Genomic DNA, 20165 nt, shown 5'->3' with positions numbered 1-20165 from the left:
AGTGTGTGAATCGGCACCAGTCCGTGGAGCACAGTCTGCACCAAACTGGTTTGGACAGCATGTTCCTCTTAAAGAAGCTGGCGGGAAGATGCTCACTGGGGCCCCGGGGCCATGGGCCAATCCACCAGAAGTCAGGGCAAGTAAAGAACTCACTTTACAGCGTTACACAAACCAAACACACAGAAAGGAGTCTCTTCTTTGCCCACAAAACTCCACATTCTTTGATGGTAAAGGCCTGCCCCCTGGGGCTGCAGCTGCCACTGGTTCCCACCCCAGTTTAGGCCAGATCGGGACCTGCAGCGGTGCACTTCCCAGGGGTGGGGGTGAGGGTGACATCGAGGATGGTGGCGTTCCACACCCCGGCTCTCTGCTGTCACAGGGACCTGTGCAGTGCTGGCCTCCCCGACCCCTTCATCAGCCTTGCTCAGAAGTGCATGCACTCAGCAGAAAATCTTCCGTAACTATTCAGGAGCTGTGATTACTTTTATTTTTATTTTTTTAATGACTACTTTTAAAACTTGAAAAAAGTACTGCTTTCATCCTTGGGAAGTGGAATTACGGATTTGACTTTAAAAAAAAATGCCTTGTCCCTGTTTTGCATATTTTCCAGAATGAGCAAATCTTGGGGTATAGGGAGTCAGTTTTTTAAAACATCAATTATTAGAAGTGTTCCTACGCAAAGGAACCCCAAATATGCATCTTCAACATTTTCAAACTCTTTTTTTTTTTAAATGCTGACTCAGAATCAACTTGTCAGACAATATCTCAGCTTCTAGATCACACAGTAATGAATCAAAAGGACACTGTGGTAGAAAACCTGAATGCTTCTGACCAGTCCAGGAGCCGTCCTCGGAGCCTTCCCCTCCGGCATCCCCAGCCATCAGCAGGGCCCTTTCCGTCACCTCCTTCAGGTTTTTGCTCAAATGTCACCCTCCCAATGAGGTTTTTCCTGACCATCTTATTAAAAACTCCAACTGCCGCTTCCCTGCTTCGGTCTTTCCGTGGTGCTAATCACCATCCGGCCCGCTTTGTGCCTCTAATAAACGTATTTGAGGCATCTCACCCTCCCTGCCCCGTACCACTGGACGGGAAGCCCTATAAGGACAGGGAGTTCGGTCCTTTTTTCCCCTCCAGTGTGCCTGGTATGTGGTGGGTGCTCAGTAAATGCTCGTGGAACGGAGGAATCCAGGCAGCAGCTCCCCGTGCAGATAGGCAGATGGTGCGGGGAGGGCGATCGGCCGGTCCAGTCCAAACAGAGGCAGGAGGGGGTGTTGTTTCATCCACATCACCGTCCACATCCTCCCAGGTGCCTGGTTTTTGCCTCGGTTGCCAGCACTGCTAGCCCCAAGCACCCGTCCGAAGCTGTGCAGTTTTGTCATTTCCTCTCTCCTCCGCAGGAGCAGGCCATAGAGGTGCTGACCCGCTCCAGCCTGGAAGTTGAGTTGGCCGCCAAGGAGCGGGAGATCGCCCAGCTGGTGGAGGACGTGCAGAGACTCCAGGCCAGCCTCACCAAGCTGCGTGAGAACTCCGCCAGCCAGATCTCCCAGCTCGAGCAGCAGCTGAGTGCCAAGAACAGCACCCTCAAAGTAAGGGCACCGGAGGGGTGGGGGGCCGGGGGGCCAGGGGAGGGCCGCAGTGCACTCGCACAGCCTCGGCCTAACCCCGTGCTCCGCCCTGCACTGACACCCTGAGCTCCTCAGTGGGCCACTTCGGACCCCACATCTGGGGCACGCACTGGATGCAGTGATGGAGGCAGGAGGCCTCGCCTCAGAAGCCACCTCATGCGCCCCACTGTAGCCCTCGCACAAGTATATATCTGCTGTCTGCAAAGGTGATGGTTAAAATTCTCCTCCTTTAAAAGGAAAAGTGACTGCTGGGGTTTTATCTCAGTCAAGCTCCAGCTGTCAACCAAAGTCCTTCCCTCCAGTGAGAACCAGATAAGGAGGCATGAGGTTCCCCTGGACACGTCATCACTCAGAAGCTCCATGAGGGCTCTTGTTGGAGGACACTTTATCTGGGATTGACAGCAAACATGGCAGCCTTGACCTCTTGTGTAGCAGCTGGAAGCAGAGTCCTGGAGCCCAAAGCAGCGAGACGGACAGGCTTTGACCCCTCCTGTCAGCTCTGGCCAGGGTGGCCCATCCGTCCTGGTTGTCTGTCCCTCACAGGCAGCACATGGAAACCCCCCGTCCTCAGTGCTTACCCACCCACAGCATCACCAAACCCCCAAGAACTCAGAGACCGTCGGTGCTGGGTCCGGAAGTCCTGTGTGCTTGCTAGGGGGCAGGGTGGCTGTCAGGGTGCAGGCCGTCCAGACTGCTGGCCTTCCCAGGCTCTTGGAGGAGCCTGCTGGCAGGGGGACCCAGCATGCTGAGAGACTCCAGCCCGTCCTGTGTCCCCAAGAAGATGAAAGCCAAGGGTCTGCTGAGGGCACGTCAGCTCCGAGCCCCGTGGGCCCTGCTCCCAAGCTGCAGGGATGAGTGTTGACCCTCAGGCCTGTGCTGCAGGCCAGGGCCCAAAGCATGGTGTTGCTTCAGCACAGGGAGCCCCCATGATCAGTCTCTTATCTCCCAGACTGAGTCATCAGCCGCCTTGCCAAAAGCTAGATCCTCCTCAGGCTTCCCATAAATTCATATCCCAGATGCACAACCCAGAACCTTTTACATTATCATTTTTTAATTATGCTTTATTTAAGGTATTTCCAATCTGTTGAAGTTAGCATGATTTGAAGATAGTTTTGGCACTCTAGTTTCACGTGTCAAAGCCAGAAGGGACTCCTCGGTGGCATCTTATTTGATGAAGAAGAGACAGGACCAGCGAGGGTGTGGGCACCGCCTCCGTCTGCCCACCCCCCCGCCCCCGCTCAGCCTCCATTTGCGGCAGGTGTGAATGAATAAGTGACCAACTGCCAATTATAGTCACTGCACTGAAGAAAGTGGATCAGAGCTAGTTGTAAAAATGTCAGGAAAACTTCTCCTTATACAAAGTAGTTCTAGAATGTGGCTAGGCCCATTTTGATTTTTTTTTTTTTTCTGAGGTTTTTTTTCCCCCTCAACACATGACCGTGTTTCTTGGTTCTTGGGGAGAACTAAGTCGCCAGCAGTTCTGTCCTGGCAGCTCGCTGGCCTGACGTCGCTGGTGCCGGTGCACCCCGGGCTCAGCCTCACTAGATTCTTCCTTGCCTCTCTGGGGTGGATTTTACCTGCAGCCTGAGAAATCGCCAGGTGCCCGGGCCCCTCTGAGGAGACGGTGCTGCCAGCTCTGGGGAGAAGCTGAGACCTGGCGTTCACCTCTCCAGTGTTTTTCTGTTCTCTTTTCAGCCTGCCCAGTGAGTACAGTACTCACTTTTTAGTTCAGATTAAATCTCATTTTGTCATGTTCTAGCCACTTCTGACGCTCGCCGCGGCATTGATCGTATTAGACCATTCGCCTTCCCCTCCTCTGCCACAGTTAAAAGGTGCAACCCAATACACGAGGAGTTTGACTGCAGGAGAGGGAGGCTGAAGACCTTACATTTTTTATTATAGAGCAATTTCTTCTGAATCAGTTAAGGTTTTAATGTTTGCCTTCACGAAAAATGAAACGCAGTTTCACAAATTAATGTTCTTTATCCGTATCTTGGGGGAATTCTTTAATACAGTACAGTTAATGAAACAATTCGGCGATACTTCTTCCAAAATTATTACTCCCTTATCTTCATCTGATCTAATAATCAAAACATATCCTCTAGTAACAAAACTTCTCTGATTTTAATTATCTTAACCCCTTGTCGCCAGCAGTGAAGCTTTCCCTGATATCGGACCCGCACGCAAAAGGCGTCAGCCTTCCCCAAACGAGCGCGTCTGCCTCGCTCACCCCAAGGAATAAGGTTAATTGAATGAGATACTTCCCAAGGCTTTTTTTTTTCCTAACGTGTGTAATTTGTAGTCTCAAATCTAAACTAAGCAGCGGAACAATTATTCGGAAACTACTTCATGAATGAGACCTGTCAAACTGGCAACCTGATGCTTTCGAGACTGGGGGTCTCGGGCCCCGCAGTGGTGGCCGCTCAGGGCAGCCGGGAGCCGCCCCTGAACTTCACAGTTCCTCCTCCTCCCCACCTCCTGCCATCCCGCTCCCCTGGTCTTCTCCTTCTTGGACAGTGTTGTTCAGCTCTGGGGGACTCTGGGACACACTGCGCAGGGCTCAAGTTGGGCTCCAGCCTTGTCTCAGTGCGGTGTGGTTTCACCGTGGACGCTGACGGTGGCCTTTGAAATAAATGCTAATGTGCTCCGTGACAGTCACTCTGGGGTGGGGACTGGTCTCACAAGGGCAGAAGGCATCATGGACAGCCTTGAGTTTATTGAGAGTCTCGGGTTTATGGGGGTTTCTCTGCCAGTACACCTTAGGGGTAGACTCTGAAATGGGACGTACTTGGGAACTGATTGTTTTGTTTTCCCAAGCACCTTGAAACTTCTGCCCTTTGTGACTAGTATTTCTTCCCTTCCCCGAAATAACTGATTTATAGTTGTGAGGATAGGTTACCAGTTGGATGTGTGCCAGTCTCTCCCTCCGTGCTCCACTTGTCCAAGCCGAGTTCACCATCGCTATCCACATACGGTGGTGTGTCCTCTAGCCTTCAGATAGATGTCGAAGCAGAGTCAGAAGCGGGAGATGCTTCTTCCTGCCCATTCTGACAAGTACTCCTGCACAGTGGCACGTGTAAGGGAGAGTTCTGTATTCATAATTAATGAAATAACCCGACTCACATTACAAGGCTGCTGTTTCCAATAACACGATTCTGTGGTCCTCTGTTGGAAAACTTCAGTTCAGAGGCAGTGTCGTGAGACAGTCACCTGCGTTACACTCACCAGAGCACAGACGGTAATGCTACCAATAGCTCCGATTTAAAACAGGTGTTTCTAAGAAAGGCTAGCGAAAAGAATGCCAGTCTTCCCTAGGGAGAAGTTATATTTTTCTACAGATGCTTTAAAGACCAGTACTTCTCACTGGGTGGGTGGGCAGATGTGTTAGAATCACCTGGGGGCCTTTTTCCAAACCGCACAAGCCTCCCCAACCCTCCGCAGCCCTCACTCCACCTCTCCAGGTTCTGGTGGGTCCTTCTGAGCCACCGTGGAGCACACTGTCCCTCGGGGTGGGGAACAGGAGAAAAGACTGACAGCCACTTCTCTGTACTCACTCAGTGCCTTTAATTCTGGACGCTGCCTCTTTGGTTACATAAGTTCCCTCACTCAGCCCTGTGTTTCTTCTGCACCGAGGCCTGCACGTGACTGCATTTCAATGAGCATCTTATCACTGGCTCTGTATGAAGCTCTCACATCCGCGTCTTGTTTGATGCTCACTGGCAAGCGGGTGTGATGACGATCACTGTCTCTGGGAGGAAGTGGCTGAAGTTAGGAGAGGCGGGGCCTGGCGCTGTCCAGCCTTTGGCTGTAGAGGGGGGCCTCCACTGCCCCCGCCGCCCTGGACAGTGAAAGCAAGTCCTAACATCAAACATCCCGGTATCAGAGAGCCCGGGGGCCGAGCCTGCCAGAGCCTTGTCCTGCCTGGAAGGAGTGAGCCTTCCATGGGGAGGAGGAGCGGCGAGGGTAGCCCTGAGCCAGAGAGGCAGTAGTAGAGAGGCCTCAAAGGGAAGAAACCGAGGGGCTTTGTGCTAGAGGCCTTGAGGTCCTATCAGGATTGAGGCTGGAGCTGGAGGTCCTACGTGGGTCCCTATGAAATCAGTGTAAACCAGTGGCTGTTACTGGAAATGCTTTAGGGAGATCATTGTCTGTGGGAATCTATGAAGAATTAGACACACACGCCCCTGGTCACTAGGTGAGTAAATCTAGATCATCACCTGCAGACAGTCCCTAGCTCATGGCACACTTAGCCGACCCTGCAACGTCCAGGTGACCAAAATGTTGAGCCAGGACCATTCCAGTCTGTGATGGCACCATTCCACGAGAAGGAGTTGGCTCCCGTCTGCCCTGTGTCTTGTCACACCTGGATCACAGCTCGTGGAAGTTGGAAACGGAGGGTTGCCCTGCAGGGATGCCTTCTCTCCTGTCCAGAGCCACACTTCAGCGGGCAACCAGCCCTCCAACGTCATGGTCACTCTCCCCACCCCCCATCTGGCAAGGGGGTGGGTCTCCTCTTTTCGTCTCGTGTCCTCGGCATCCCTGTAGCACAGGCAGAGCGCCCCCCCGGGCCTCCCTGGGCTCCTCCCCAGGCCCAGCATCAGTGGACCCTAAACTGACGTAACTGCCGCCTCTCACCAAGTAACTGTGGAGAGCAGAGGGGGTTCAGGTGAAAAGGAGGTGCACGCTGCCTAGTTCTGGCCCCCAGAGCAGCAGTGTCAACCTTGGAACCCCGCCCTGGACCAGGGAGCCCAGTCATACTCACTCGGTTCTGACTGGCGGCCCCTCAGCCCGTGGGTCCAGGTCAGGTGGGAATCACACACCCGTGTCCCTGGCCTGAGCGGTGGGTCTTCAGGTAGCCCTGCTGAAAGCCTGGCTTGGATCGTCTGGGAGGAAGAGATGGAGCCGTCTGTAAACTGCAGCACAGTCGCCTCTCCAGCCCTGTCTGTCGTGTGGCAGAGGTATTGTGGCCTTGACCCCTCGTTGTGCAACCCAGAGGAGGAGGCCTTTCAAGGGTCTCTGCATTAGCCTCCGTGCCAGAGGTCCTTTCAGTTGGTAGCCCTAGAGCATGGAGAGCCCTGTGTTATGACTTGACTAAGACGATATCTTCTATAAATCTAGTGCCTAATTTGCTGCACGCCAAAGTGCTTTGCATTTTAAACTAGATTATCTTATTATTGGCATCGTAGCCAGGATTTTAAGACCATGGAGATAATTCCTCTGGCAATTTGATGAAGAAACATTTGATGAGCACCTACTAAGTTCCTGGAACCACAGGTGTGCTTTATGAGTATTAAATGTATGTGACCTACGTCACACAACTATCCTGTTTGAGAGGCACCTGCAGTCTGCACTCGTGCATCCTACGTTTCCTCACTGCTGTCCTTGGAAAACCCTTGTTCTTATCTCCCCATTTCCCAGATGAGGAGCATGAAGCCTGACAGGCTACGCCCGTCACCCAGGGTCACACTCAGCCAGAGGGACTGACGGGCAGCCCACCTCCGCCCCTTGACCCTTTCTCCTCTCTCTGAATGGGGCCCACGTGTGCTCCTTCACATGAGTCCTTTTTCAGGAGGACCCGCTTCCCGGATTGTGTGTTGAGGGCACTGGATACAGGGCTGCCTTTCCTGCCACCAGCGTCTTTAACAGCCAGAGCGGCTCCAGGCCTCTGGCCTCCTCCGAGGATCTGCCGCAGCGGGGACACTGGGAGACAACAAACTGGGATGTGGAGAGCTTCATAAACGGAGCCCCTGGATTCAGAAGCACAGCATGTCTTCAGGAACAACTCAGTCGTATTCAGTACCACCCACCAGGGACAGAGTCGTGATAACTACTGTAATGGCAGTAACCACCGTTAACGGATGCTTTGCCACGTGCAGGGCGCCAGGCGAAGCCCTCCATGTTACACTTGGCTCTGGGTCTGCAGTTTCCACGTCCACCGATTCGGAAGTCGACTGTACTACACCCTTCTGTTCAAGGGACTTGAGCATCCATGGACTTTGAGACTACGGGGGTCCTGGAACCAGTCCCCCGTGGGTACTGAGGGATGACTGTACTTCATTTAATCCTCACAAGAGCACTGTCCTGTAGGTGCCATCATAGATGAAGGTGCTGAGGCTCAGGGAAGTTAAGTGTCTTGTCCACGGTCACCCCGCAGCTAAGTGGCAGAGCCAGACGTGGCCCCGATCTGTCAGGCCCCAGCCCACCAGTGCTTCACTGCCTCCACATTCTGCCAGCGGCCGGGGCAGCCTCAGCTCTGCCAAGGTATGCACTGCACAACTCCAATGGTTTTTTTTCTTTCCTTGGAGGAAGAGACAGATGCTCTGCAGATGTGTGGCCATAATTAAGTAAGATGGCATGTGGGATGTGGAGCCGAGCCTGGAATCCGGCCCGCGGCTCAGCAAGCGTTAGCGAAACCTGAGGGAAGTCTCTCCAGAGACAGTGACCCCCAGGAGCACCTGCCGCCCTTTCCAGTCCAGGAGCCTCTGGAACCCGACCTGCTGTGCATGTCTGGTCAACGAACCGAGCTGAGGGCCCTTGGTCTTTTTCCAGTGCTGGGCCCCAGCCCACGTGCCTCCCACCCCGTGTGGCCACCGCAGGTGTGGTTCTGAGGCAGCGCTCTGCGGGGTCGTTTGTCAGGAGAGCTCGTGGGGACGGGCTTTGGGAGGCGGCCCTGCCAGGCCCCCATCCAGGTGTCTTGATGAAGAGGTTTGCAGATTCCGTCTTCGGTGCTTCCTGATTCAGTTGCCCCCAAGGAGATGGCAGAAATTTCAGTGGAAGCTGTTTAGTTCTCAGTGAAAACTATTACTTGACCAAGTTAAACAGATTCTAGTCCTCAAACCTGCTGATCCGGGCCAGTCACAGGTCTGCAAAGAAGACCTGCGGCGGTGCTCTTAGGGAGCCCACCCCAGGACTTGGCAGCGACACGGTCCTGCACGGAAGGCCCCGCGGTGCCAGCACCTGCCCCGGCTTTTTGTCGTGCCTTTGTTCAGCTCGTGGAGGTCATTGCTGCTGCTCCCACTGCACGGACGAGCCATTGATTCACGGGTCCAAGGGGCCAGCCGTGAGTGACAGAACCGACTCTGCGTTCTGGGCCGGGCCAGGTTAAGAAGTGCTCCGTGTTGTCCCTTCCTCCTGTCTGCCTCCTGTGCTCTGAACACGACCACATGTTCTGTGCGCGCTGCATCCCAGAGTCGGTGAATTTCACACTCTGAAGGCGCTCCGCACCCCGGCAGCCCCGGGTCAGCTTGTGTTCCGGAGGCCGCCCAGGGTGCTTCTGCTGTCTGACCACAGGAGGATGAATGCAGTCACTTCTCCATGAGCACCTCCTGAAGATCTTTTGTCGGAAAATGAGTGCAGGCTACCCCCTGTTTGACTGTGATGAGAAACTGTGAGACATAAAGTTGGCAAGAGATCTTTAACAGAAACTAGGGCAGAGCTGTTCACGTAATGGGAAATACACACACAAGGAGCCACCAGCAAGGGCGAGAGGAAAAGGTGGGCTACATTAGTTTAGTTGAGTGAACACCTGAGTTCTCAAAACCACAGGCCATGTGGGAATTGGGTGAGCATCAAGGCTGATGGGCCAGGTGGAACTCTCCTCCCCAAACTCTAGAATGCTCTCGGTCTGCTTTAATCTATGATCGTAGACGTGGCTGGTCAGGTAGAGCTGAAAAAAGTAACTGGAAGCCCTGTGGATGGAGAGGGGCTGTTGACTCAAGAATTAGAATTTGTTCACCCCAGCCTTGGCAAGATGCTACATGGCCAAGAACCCCCGCTGGGCTGGGACTTTGTGTTTTGTGTCAAGCTGCCTCATTTCCCCCAAAGAGCTCGGTGGGGATGGTTAGGGGGTGGTAAAAAGCATCTTCATAGAAGGAAACACCCTGTGCCGACCACCCTACTCCAAAGGCTCTTCCTGACAAGGCGGCCTTGCAGGGCTCCGTGGGAACACCCGGTGGGCTCACAGGCTTGAGTGGCACATGTCAGAGCATCATCACACCGGGAAACGTGCGGTCGCGCCCCTCAGCCCCTGGGGCTCACACAAGGGCCCCGGGCCTTCCGTCTGAAGGGCACTCTAGGGCCAGGAAGTCAGCTGTGCTCAACCGTGGCCCTGCTGGCCAGGGTGCCCTGGGAGGGCCCTCCCTGCAGGACTCAGACAACCATCTGTCAGGGAAACCACTGACCGCCCAGCTGAACGGCCTCCACTCTTAAAACCCCCATGTCTGGAGGGATCCAACCAGAAGTACAAATGTGTCTCTCCTGGTGCCCACTGGATGCCAGCCTCAGCGACAAAGGGGCTATGTCTCTTGTCAGCAGCTTCCCACTGAAGGTGTTGACAACCGACTATGCATGTCAGCTGGCCTCGTGCAGTTTGTGAAAAGCCACACACTGCTTTTAAAACACCAGGGGCGCATCTCTTCATCCTGTTCGCCATTTTGTGGGATTTGATCCCAAATGGCCTCCTCCTTATTCTGCTTTCCACTTTTGTAAAGCTTTTTCCTTCTGCCTTCATTAGGTTTTACATTACCTTATGGTTGCCGTGTGTGTGTGTGTGTGTGTGTGTGCGTGTGTGTGGCCAGATGAGTAAAGGACAAGGGACAACACCACAGTTGTCACCTTTCACTGTGTGTGTCTGGCTCCCTCAGGGACACCAGATGCTTTACAGGGAATGTAGTCAGTGGAGTGTCTTAGCCCACTGGGGCCACCGTGACAGAATACCATAGACCAGGTGCTATAAACAAAAAACTCTTACTTCTCACAGTTCTGGAGGCTGGAAGTCCAAGATCGAGGCACCAGCAAATTCGGTGTCTGGTGAGGGCTCCCTTCCTGGTTCACAGACGGCCTTTTTCTCACTGTGGCTTCACCTGGTGGAAACGGTGAAGGAGCTCTCTGGGGTCTCTTTTAAGGCACTAATCCCATTTGTGAGGTCCCCACCCTTATGACCACATCACCTCTCATAGGCCCCACCCCCTAATGCCATCACCTCGGGGCTTAGGATCTGAACATTTGAATTTGATGGGGACACAACTTTCAGTCCATGGCAAAGCCCGTAGGCCTATTTTGGACACAACCGCTAACAAAATCCCTCTCTATTTTCAGCAACTGGAAGAAAAACTCAAAGGACAGGCTGACTATGAAGAGGTGAAGAAAGAACTAAAGTAAGTGTGGAGGTGGCAGCTCGGCCATTCACAAGCCAGGGCTCACTGGGGACATTTGCTCAGGAAACACCGTGCCAGCCAGGGGGCGGCTGCAGGGTCCTTGATGGGCCATGTTCCGAGCCGCCCAGCAGTGCGGCTGTTTGCACTCAGGCCTGTGCCTGAATTCTTTGGACTTTTTATAAAACTCTGTGTGTAAAAATTGCCAATATGCACAGAATCAGGAGAGATACTGCCCTTAGAGGAAATATAAAATATGAGCTTATTTTTTAGCTGTAAGGTCCCAAAACAGGAGGAGAAGAGCAAGAAAATTCTCCAGTCAAAAGGGGGCTCGTGGCCTCGCACCTCCCTGGCCACCTAGACACTGGGGCCTTCTCCTCTCCGCCTCCATCCAAGAGGCAACAGCTGGAAGCTTCTCCTCCCTTCAGTGCTAATGCTCACATTCTCACACTTAGAAGTTCCCTCCTCAGCCCCACAGCCCAGCCTGACCCTCCCGCCTCAAACTCCTTCCCCTGAGCTGCCCTTGGCCCTCCTAGAGCTCCCAGACCCTGGTCCCTACCTGCCCCCCAGTCCAGCGCTCTCCAGACTCATGGGCAGCCCCCCACAGTGCACATGCCCCCCCCCCCGCCCCCCAGTCCTCATGCGTTACCTCACAGAGTCTCTCCTGGGCCTCCCTGCCTCCATGGCCAGGTTACCAAACACAGCAGAGGGAGTCCCTGCGATGTGTGGCCCTGCCCTACCCTCTGCGCTTTCCTGGCCCCAGCTGCACCCTGACCCCCCAGCAGACACCCTAGTGCTCTGCTTCATGAAGGAGACAGACGCCCCGCAGCTGCCTTTACCTTGGAATTTACTCCTCTGGTCTTGGCCTCTCCGTCCTGTCTCTCCAGGCTGACCCCTCCACCCAGGGTCCCTTCCTTCCTGCTTCTTCCTGCTGTTCCATCAGCTTTTTTCTCCTGCTGACATTTTTAATTTTTCCTTTTAAAATAAGCCTCCACCTACTCACCATGCTGTGCTTTATATTCTTAATTCCATTCCCTCGGGTTTGCTAAAAAAGCCCATAGGAAGGCCTCTTCGACCTCCTCGCCACCACCGTCAGTAGCCTCCCTGGCAGGGTGACTCCGGGGGGCTCCCCTCACTTCTCTCCTGAGCAGCCTCACCTCCACGATGTGGACGGCCTCTGCCAGCACCCCTTGGACACCCCCAGACTCTCTGCAGGTTCAGCCTCTTCAAGCTCTGTCCCCTCCCCCCACCCCACTTCCACCTTAGGGAGGTGTATTTTTTACTTATGTACCTGCCTCCCCATCCCTTCACCCAAGCCCCTGCTCTTCCCAAGCTGAGGTCGGCCCCACACCCCCTCCTCCAAGCTCACCTGCATTCCCGGGGACCCAAGGCTTCTTGGCTGCGGTCTGGCCCCTCCGCAGACTGGCCCTACCCTCCTCCCAGAACAGCCTTCCCGCATCCCCGCTGGCCCTTCTGCCACGTCTGCATACCACGGCCCCACCACGGTGGAGGCATCTGAAAACCCTATTCAGGTGGCTTTTCTGCTAAAATGTGTCCCTGGCTCCCCACTTCCTGGGGATCCCAGTGTCCTCTAGACATCTGCCAGCAGCCGGTTCTGGCCCATCTCAGCCCCGGGGTCCCTGCCCACCCCCCCACCCGGGGGTCTGCAAAGCCTCTGGACCCTTCAGGGCCCTTCTCAAACGCTGACAGCTCGAGACAGACCCGCCCCCCCGCCCTGGTTTTCTCCTACTTGTGCCGTTTGGGTTTTGTCTTCTACCCGGCACCTCCCATAGGGTTCCTGAGGGTGAGTGGTTTTGACTCTGCACGGCGCCAGGCGGGTAATAGGCTGTCGCTAAATTTGTTGAGTAAATGAAGAGACACTGATGTTTTTAGTATAAACTTAGGGACGCACTTAGTCTTTTCTTACATGATCCTAAAGCAGATCTCAGACAAGAATATAGTTGCGAACAACGTGACAGCCGCTAAGAAAAGGCAAGTTTGTCCAGACTGCTCGCCTGCCTCCCATCCCCTCCCCTCCCCTCCCCTCCCCTCCCCTCCCTGATGCAGTGGGACCCAGAGTCCTCATTATCCTCAGGAGCTGACCGCAAAACAAAACGATGAGTTTTACGCCCTGTCACCTCCTCCTTGTTCCTGTCTTGTTGGTTTACGTGACAGGGGCCCTAGGAAGACACAACCTCAGAGAAACGAAGAGCGGTCAGCTCCTTACTGGAGCTCCCGGTGGCCGAGGCATAGAGGGGTCTCGAGGTCCTCGGCATTTGTCCACACTGTGCTTTCTGGACGGCACGGCTGGGAGAGAGCACGCAGGTGGCCCAGTGTGCCGGATGGAAGTGACACTCGTTCTCGCCTTCCTGTCTCGAGTGTGCAAGGGGCACCCAGGCTCCTCAGGGCCACGTGGACCCACAGAAAGAAAGAAATGTCCACCTGTGCAGAGCCTGCGAGCAGTGCCGGGCATCCCGAACCCGTGCAGCTCTCAGACTTGTTGAAACAGGCCAAGCCAGAGTGGTTTCAGTGATAAGGAGAACAAAGGAGAAATCAGGATGGGTTCTTACACCCTTGTGGTGGCTCCTTCCCCAGCCTGGAGCTGCCGTGATGGTCTGCTGCTGCTTTGGGGCCACCCAGCTATGGGATCTCGCCCCTCGCCCGATCCCCCTGGGCCCCGGGTACCAGCTGCCAAGTGTGCATGAGGGGTGGCGGCCGGGAGCAGAGGTTTCTCTCCCCACCTTCCTCATTACAGCTCTTTCGGCCCTGCTTAGCTTGACAAATCCATTCCACTGGCGGCAATGTTATGTCTATGTTCAGCTCCACTTTAAAATTATACTCTGAACAGACCTGGTGTGATTCCATATGGAATGATTTACATGCTGGGCAAGGAATTTTTGCTGGCCAACTGCTAGTTGAAGAGTTATCCCAGAGACGCTCTCAGATGATAAGGCTGCCAGGGAAGTTGTGAAAGTTGTCAGCTCCTCAGTTCCTGGAGAGCAGGGAACGCTGACGTGACCGCTCATTAGCGCGGCTGTTCTCGAAGGTCCGGGCAGGAGGTAACCGCTCTGTCTTGCTCTTTGCAGTATTCTGAAGTCCATGGAGTTTGCACCGTCCGAAGGAGCTGGCACCCAGGTACCGGGTCTCACTTTGCTTTCCGTGTGGGTGAGCGTCCCCTCGCTGCTTCACAATCGTGATGTTTCTATGCAACCCCTCGCCCGTAGCTGACGAGTAACTCCTCAAGAATAATTAACCAAATGAAAGTAAATTCTCTTTAATTAAAAAGGGGCAAGAAGAGAAAATTCCATTAGTGTTTTCCAAACCAGTAACTCGGTTCAAGTGAAATTGCAGGTGCTAAGAACATGGATAGAAACGGTTTCAGGTTGTGTTAAAGGTCAGCCCCAGGTGGGCTGGCTCAGGGACCCTTATCACCTGCCTCACGTGGACGAGACATGGGGTTAAGATGACAATGGCACATAGTAACCCGGTGGCCAATTAGAATTTTAAGTCATCACGTAGAATCCCGCTCCAAAATTCCAGAAGACAGCAGACTCTTGGTGACTGGCAGCAAAAAAGGTCCCCTTTGCAGGAGACTTCTGGCAGGTGTGTGGCTCGGCAGCGTGTCCCATGGCCAAGAGGTATAGGTTTAGATTCTCAGATTTGGGGACAGAACAGAGAATAGTTCGCTGTCTGGAAACTGTGAGCCTAGAAGGAGAAAACTTACTTGAACTGAAATGAGTTATTCTGGAGAGGAACTCATGTAGGGAGCATCCTTGGGGGTCCGATTTCTGTAACAGGTCAGGGTCAGGAGAGGCGGGTGGGAAAGCCGCAGGGTGGGGGTTGTGGGGTCCAGTGGCCGGCCACGCGGTGAGCCCCGCTTTGCCCCATCTAGGACGCACCCAGGCCCCTGGAGGTGCTGCTGCTGGAGAAGAACCGCGCGCTGCAGTCCGAGAACGCCGCGCTGCGCATCTCCAACAGTGACCTGAGCGGTAGGTTGACAAGGTCTCGCGCCCGCGCTCGGCCCCTCCGGGGGTCGAGGAAGAGGAAGGCAAACCGTGAGTCGGGGCCGGTGCATGGCGGGCGTCAGCGGGGGTGAGAACCTTGACTAATGCGTGTCCGGCCTCCTCCGCGTCCTCCTCACTCCCCCCGCCCAGACGGTCCAGACGAGACGCGTAGCCGGCCGCAGGGCGTCTGCGGAGGGCAGGCAGGCAGGGCTGCCGGAGGGATGCTCAAGGACGGTGGCTTTTCTGATCTCTTCCTAGTTGTGCGGCCTCTCCTGTGGCGTTTCCGGGGCAGCCCCTGCCCTTCCCGGCCGGCTCAGTGGAGCTTTTCTTCCTTTGTCAGGTTTTCCTTGGGAACGCCTCCCCCATCCTTAGCCTTTCTTTGCTCGTCCCAAAGTGGTGGCGTCACTGACTGCTTCGGGTTTTGGCAGCTGGTAAAGCGTTTGAGAGTGTCTCGGGCTCCGGTGATATTTCATTCTTAAAATGTGCGTGCCTTCGATCGAGTGGACTCGGTGCAGTGCATTCGCCTCAGAGCAAGTGGTGTGCGAATCCGTTGGTCCCAAAATGTCAGTGTTTGCTGCTCCTCAGGTGGGGCCCTTCTGGTTAGAGCTCGAATGCTAGAGGCCCGATGAGAGGCCCGCGACCTGTCGACTCTTTACTGTGTGTGGTACCGGCTCCTTGTCACGTTAGGAGTTTGACTCTATGTCAAGGGGAACTCTCCAGGCTGCAACGTACAAGAAAGGTGCAAACATGAAATGCATGTTGCTTGTTTCGGGGGGCCTCGTTTGGCTAACTTAAAAATTCAATCGAAAAACAAACCAACACACCTCATTGGCCCTGGTAAAATCTGCACTTTTTTTTTTCCCTTTTGTGGGGCACACTTTGCATTTTGGTCTTGGTTTTTTTTCCCTTTTGAATCCCCCATAATGCATTATGTTTGCCCTTCCTTGTAGGGTCAGCCAGGAGAAAAGGGAAAGACCAGCCTGAGAGTCGGCGTCCTGGACCTTTGCCGGCCTCCCCTCCTTCTCAGTTGCCCCGCAACACGGGGGAGCAGGCTTCCAATACTAATGGTACACACCAGTTCTCACCAGCGGGGTTAACGCAAGACTTTTTCAGCTCATCCCTGGCAAGCCCCAGCCTACCCCTGGCTTCTACGGGAAAATTTGCACTAAACTCTCTCCTCCAACGACAGCTAATGCAGTCCTTCTACTCCAAGGCCATACAGGAAGCAGGAAGCACAAGCATGATTTTTTCAACAGGTCCATACAGCACAAACTCCATATCTTCCCAAAGCCCATTACAACAAAGCCCAGATGTAAATGGCATGGCCCCGTCTCCCAGCCAGTCAGAAAGTGCTGGGAGCGTGTCTGAGGGCGAGGAGATGGACACTGCAGAGATCGCCCGGCAGGTGAAAGAGCAGCTCATCAAGCACAACATCGGGCAGCGTATTTTTGGACACTATGTCTTGGGACTGTCTCAAGGGTCTGTGAGCGAGATTCTGGCCCGGCCCAAGCCATGGAATAAACTGACGGTTCGCGGCAAGGAGCCCTTTCACAAGATGAAGCAGTTCCTCTCGGACGAGCAGAACATCCTGGCTCTTCGCAGCATCCAAGGCAGACAGAGAGGTGAGAGGCTCGCGTGGGTTGGCGCCCACGCGTGGGCCCGTCACAGGGTTGTGTGTGCGTGTCTGTGTGTGTGTGTGATGAGACATTTGCGCATCGCATCAGGTAAAATCCTCTCAGCCCTGCCATTTCCAGAGCTCCAGGGTCCACTGGCATGAGCTCGTAAAGCTGTTAGATTTGGGAGATCTGGCCTCGGAAACTCGCTCAGCACCTCACATAGTAAACTCGGGGAAGTAACAGGGAATTACCTCACCCGTGACATTTTCTGACACGTTTAGTGCCCAGGGGTCCTTTCGGCCTTGGGTGCTGGCCTCGGGGTGGGAGGGGCCTGTGGGTACCATCCAGCCCTAGAGCCGCAGCATCCTCGTGCAGCACCGTCTCCGTGGGGCGAGCAGACCAACCACGTGCCCCGGCCTCCCCTCCACACGGTGGGGCGGGCAGTGTGTCCTGCAGTCAGCTCACGCCCAGTGTTTCCACTCCGTTAGTGATTTGTTTAGCGTCACGAGCAACCCACGCCTGCCTTGAGTAAAACACATGAAAGCTTTATTAAAACACCCTTCCTGCCCCACCCTCCATAAAGATTAAAAAGTCCGTCACATCCCTGATTGCAAGAATTCCTTCCCTCTTTAACAACAGGGATCGTTCTGCCAAGTCAGCAGTGACAGAGAGAGGGACTCTGAGCAGACACATCTGACATACCCTGAAATTTTAGACTTAAACGGAGAGGGGAGACAGCATCAGTTTGCACAAAGGACGTGGTGCCTCTTCTGGCGATGTTAACTGAAATTGACTGTCTTTGGATGATTAATGTGAGCTTTGTTCCGGGGCTGGTGGGCGATTCGCTGGGCGGCAGAACTCCCTCCGTCTGACCCTCGTGGCGTTGCTGCCGTCGGCCGCCCCTTAGGTCCATCTGATCTCCTTTGTCAGCAGAGCCGTGGCCTCTGCCAGCCGGTCGGTCAGGGAAGGGCCTCTCAGAAGTTTCTAGTGACTCCCGAGGGGCACAGGAAGCCCTGAGCCCTCTCTGTAGTGACAGGCAGCTCAGATTTCATGTCACACAGCCCATATCGTCAACACCACCATCCCCCTGATTGTTTTGTTCTTACCACACTTGTTTTTCAACAGAGAATCCAGGCCAGAGCCTGAACAGACTATTTCAGGAAGTACCGAAACGAAGAAATGGGTCTGAAGGTATGTTGCAGGCAGGTGTTTTTCTTTGCAGTTAGTAACCTAGGAAGCAGCATGTCCTTAGCTGTGTATTTGGGTTAAAACTGTACAGTGTGATTCTGGCCTGGAACCTGATGGAAAAACAGAGCTAGTAAGTATAAAACAAAGCACGGGTTCAAGTACGCACAGCCCCTTCCTCCCGAGCTGCCCGCCGCGCTCTCCCGAGCGCAGGAGAGGCGGGGAGGAGGCGGCACCACTCAGCATTAGCCCCTCAGTACGAATCCCAACCCCCTTCAGATTCAAATTACGCCTTTCCTCGTTTTCTCAGAAGCAGGTGAAAGAATAACATTTGTTGCTCTGAGAAAAAGTCAGGTGACTGAGTCCAGTGAGATGCTGCTGCTTCCTTGTACCTCCCTGAACCCTGAACTCTGTCGAGGGTGCTACCGAGTAGACAGGCTCCAAGGGTCACCAGTTCTCCCGCGGGTCCCGACCAGCCAGCCCCCACTGCCCTCCTCGGAGTCGCATCTTTAATGGGGTTTTGTCCTGGTGGTTGGCTTGTTTTTAAATGATTTAACGTGGCAGTTCATATTTAGTAAGGTAGTGAAAATTAAAACACGTGGACGGCTTCCAGGAAGGCCGGGGGCCAGCCCCGGGCCATAGTGGCTTCAGTGCATCTGTACGTGTGGCTGCTCAGCAGAGCATCACCATGTGACCGAAAGACTGAATTGTCCTTTAGGAGATGTCCGCAGGCTTCTCTCCTTGTTCATAAATTTTCAAAAGACAGTATGTGATAAGAGACCCGAAAATTTTTAACTTAAGCCTTCAGCCTCTTCACCTTGTACATGCAAACGTTTGAGAGAGAACCAGCCTCAACCCTTTGCCCTCCCGGCCCACTTTTCCCCTCTGGGATACCGGCCTCAAGTACATGTACAGAGCCTTGAGCGGTGTCCCAAGCCAAAGCAGTTGGAGTTGCTTTTAAATGACTCACCAAAAAAGCATTGCCTTTTAATCCTTCATCTTTTTTTATACTGGATGAAAAGATTTGCTGTCCCTGGTCCCAACCTGCGGGTGACATCCAGCTTGGGGAACTTGAGAGCTTGTCCCACCGGCCAAGTACTATTTGATGCCAGGTGGAGTCAGCAGGAAGCCCTTCCTGCCCGAGGCCACAGTACCCGCTGTGAAGTTGCACACACAGCAGGTACAGGTAAACAGGAGGCCATGCCCACCTCCTTGTCATCACCTCAACTCGGGAGCTATTTAGCAGAATGACATCTTCGTGTAGCACTGAATTTTGTTCCAGGTGTGGGTTTGGTGTCATCAGTGTGGCTTCTCCCTGCAGGTAACATCACCACCCGGATCCGAGCCTCAGAGACCGGGTCTGATGAAGCAATCAAGTCCATCCTCGAACAAGCCAAAAGGGAGCTGCAAGTCCAGAAAACTGGTACGGAGTCTAAGTCTTCCACCACTGTCTTCCCAGCTTAGTTACAGCAATTGTCATGAGCGCTCTGGTCAGCAGTAATGAACTGTTTGTTTTTTTAAACAATAGAATGCATGTTTTCAAGCATTTAGGCAAGTGCAGCAAGGAGCAGGTCTGCATGACATATATTTTGCTAATAGTTACCATTCTGTCTTATGTCATTCCCTAGCATGGACTCAAGAATGTACCCCTGGCCTAGAACCTCCGTGACTTAAATTAGCAAGTAGTTTGTATCAGATTCCCTTTTTTAAATGCAATACAGGCTTTTGGTATTTGGATAGATGCTTGACTGAACACTGGTGAAAAATAAATTCTTCACAGTGGCTTTATGAAACAAATGTTGCCCAGGGGGAGCAGGAGGTTTTAAAGGATGGATGTCCACCTCTGCAGTCAGTCTGCCCCAGGAATCGGCCCTCAGAGCTCCCTGAGAACTGCCTCATCTAAGAGGAGAGAACTCTCACCTTTCAGCTTTTCTCCAACTGAGCTTTGATTGAGAGGCACACCATGCTGTAAACTCAGCTCAGACCTTCTGTTGGTGAGGAAACCAAGAGCCTGAGTTTTCTTCCTGGGGTTCAACACAGACACACATCTGCCCTGTGCCCACGAAGCCCCTGCTCTGCGGAGTCCTTCCCCCGTGGGTCTGGTCGCGAGGCCCCGCCAGGCCTGCAGCCGTGACAGCTGAGCACCCGCCACCACCTGGCCACCCCTCTAGGTTCCTGAGCTGGGACCTGCCCACTGCCCACCGTGGTCCCTCCCTCGCCCTCCCCCTCGGTGGCCACACCATAGTCACCCATCCAGAAGAGAATCTGAGCTAACCAAACCACTAGAATTTTGCAGTAGAGCACATGAGAATGTTACGTTTAAAATAATCGGGGAAGAGAGCCTAAGATGGTGTCACGGAGCGTTTGCACGCATACTCCCCCATCACATGATCCTAAGTCCCTTCAGTTGGTGTGTCACGGAGGCCATAGGGTCACAGGGCAGTAGTGTGAGCCCTTTGTATCACTGCTCAGACAGGATGCATGAATGTTTCACGACCAGGAAAATGTTGGAAAAATAGAGCAGCGCAGTTCTCCCGAATAATCCGCATTCGGTGGCAGGTCAAGTGAGGAGGAAGTGGAGTGAAA

General features: G+C 53.9%; 1 protein-coding gene across 6 annotated transcripts in view; it reads left to right on the top strand.

The window, feature by feature from the left end:
• CUX1 (cut like homeobox 1) overlaps positions 1-20165 on the top strand; it is a 344154-nt gene that overhangs the window by 264745 nt on the left and 59244 nt on the right. For 2 of the 6 annotated variants that reach the window (XM_031432651.2, XM_064478636.1), the window contains exons 11-17: positions 1398-1586; positions 10719-10777; positions 13861-13909; positions 14667-14763; positions 15729-16400; positions 17520-17585; positions 18901-19002. In XM_031432651.2, the coding sequence (XP_031288511.2) occupies positions 1398-1586; positions 10719-10777; positions 13861-13909; positions 14667-14763; positions 15729-16400; positions 17520-17585; positions 18901-19002 (1234 nt within the window). The remainder of the gene's footprint in view (positions 1-1397; positions 1587-10718; positions 10778-13860; positions 13910-14666; positions 14764-15728; positions 16401-17519; positions 17586-18900; positions 19003-20165) is intronic. The other 4 variants (XM_064478637.1, XM_031432659.2, XM_031432652.2 and 1 more) reach the window with 3 other exon arrangements.

The sequence above is a fragment of the Camelus dromedarius genome, chromosome 24 (assembly GCF_036321535.1).
Source record: "Camelus dromedarius isolate mCamDro1 chromosome 24, mCamDro1.pat, whole genome shotgun sequence".
Taxonomy (NCBI): domain Eukaryota; kingdom Metazoa; phylum Chordata; class Mammalia; order Artiodactyla; family Camelidae; genus Camelus; species Camelus dromedarius.
This window is presented reverse-complemented; position numbering and strand designations above follow the sequence as displayed.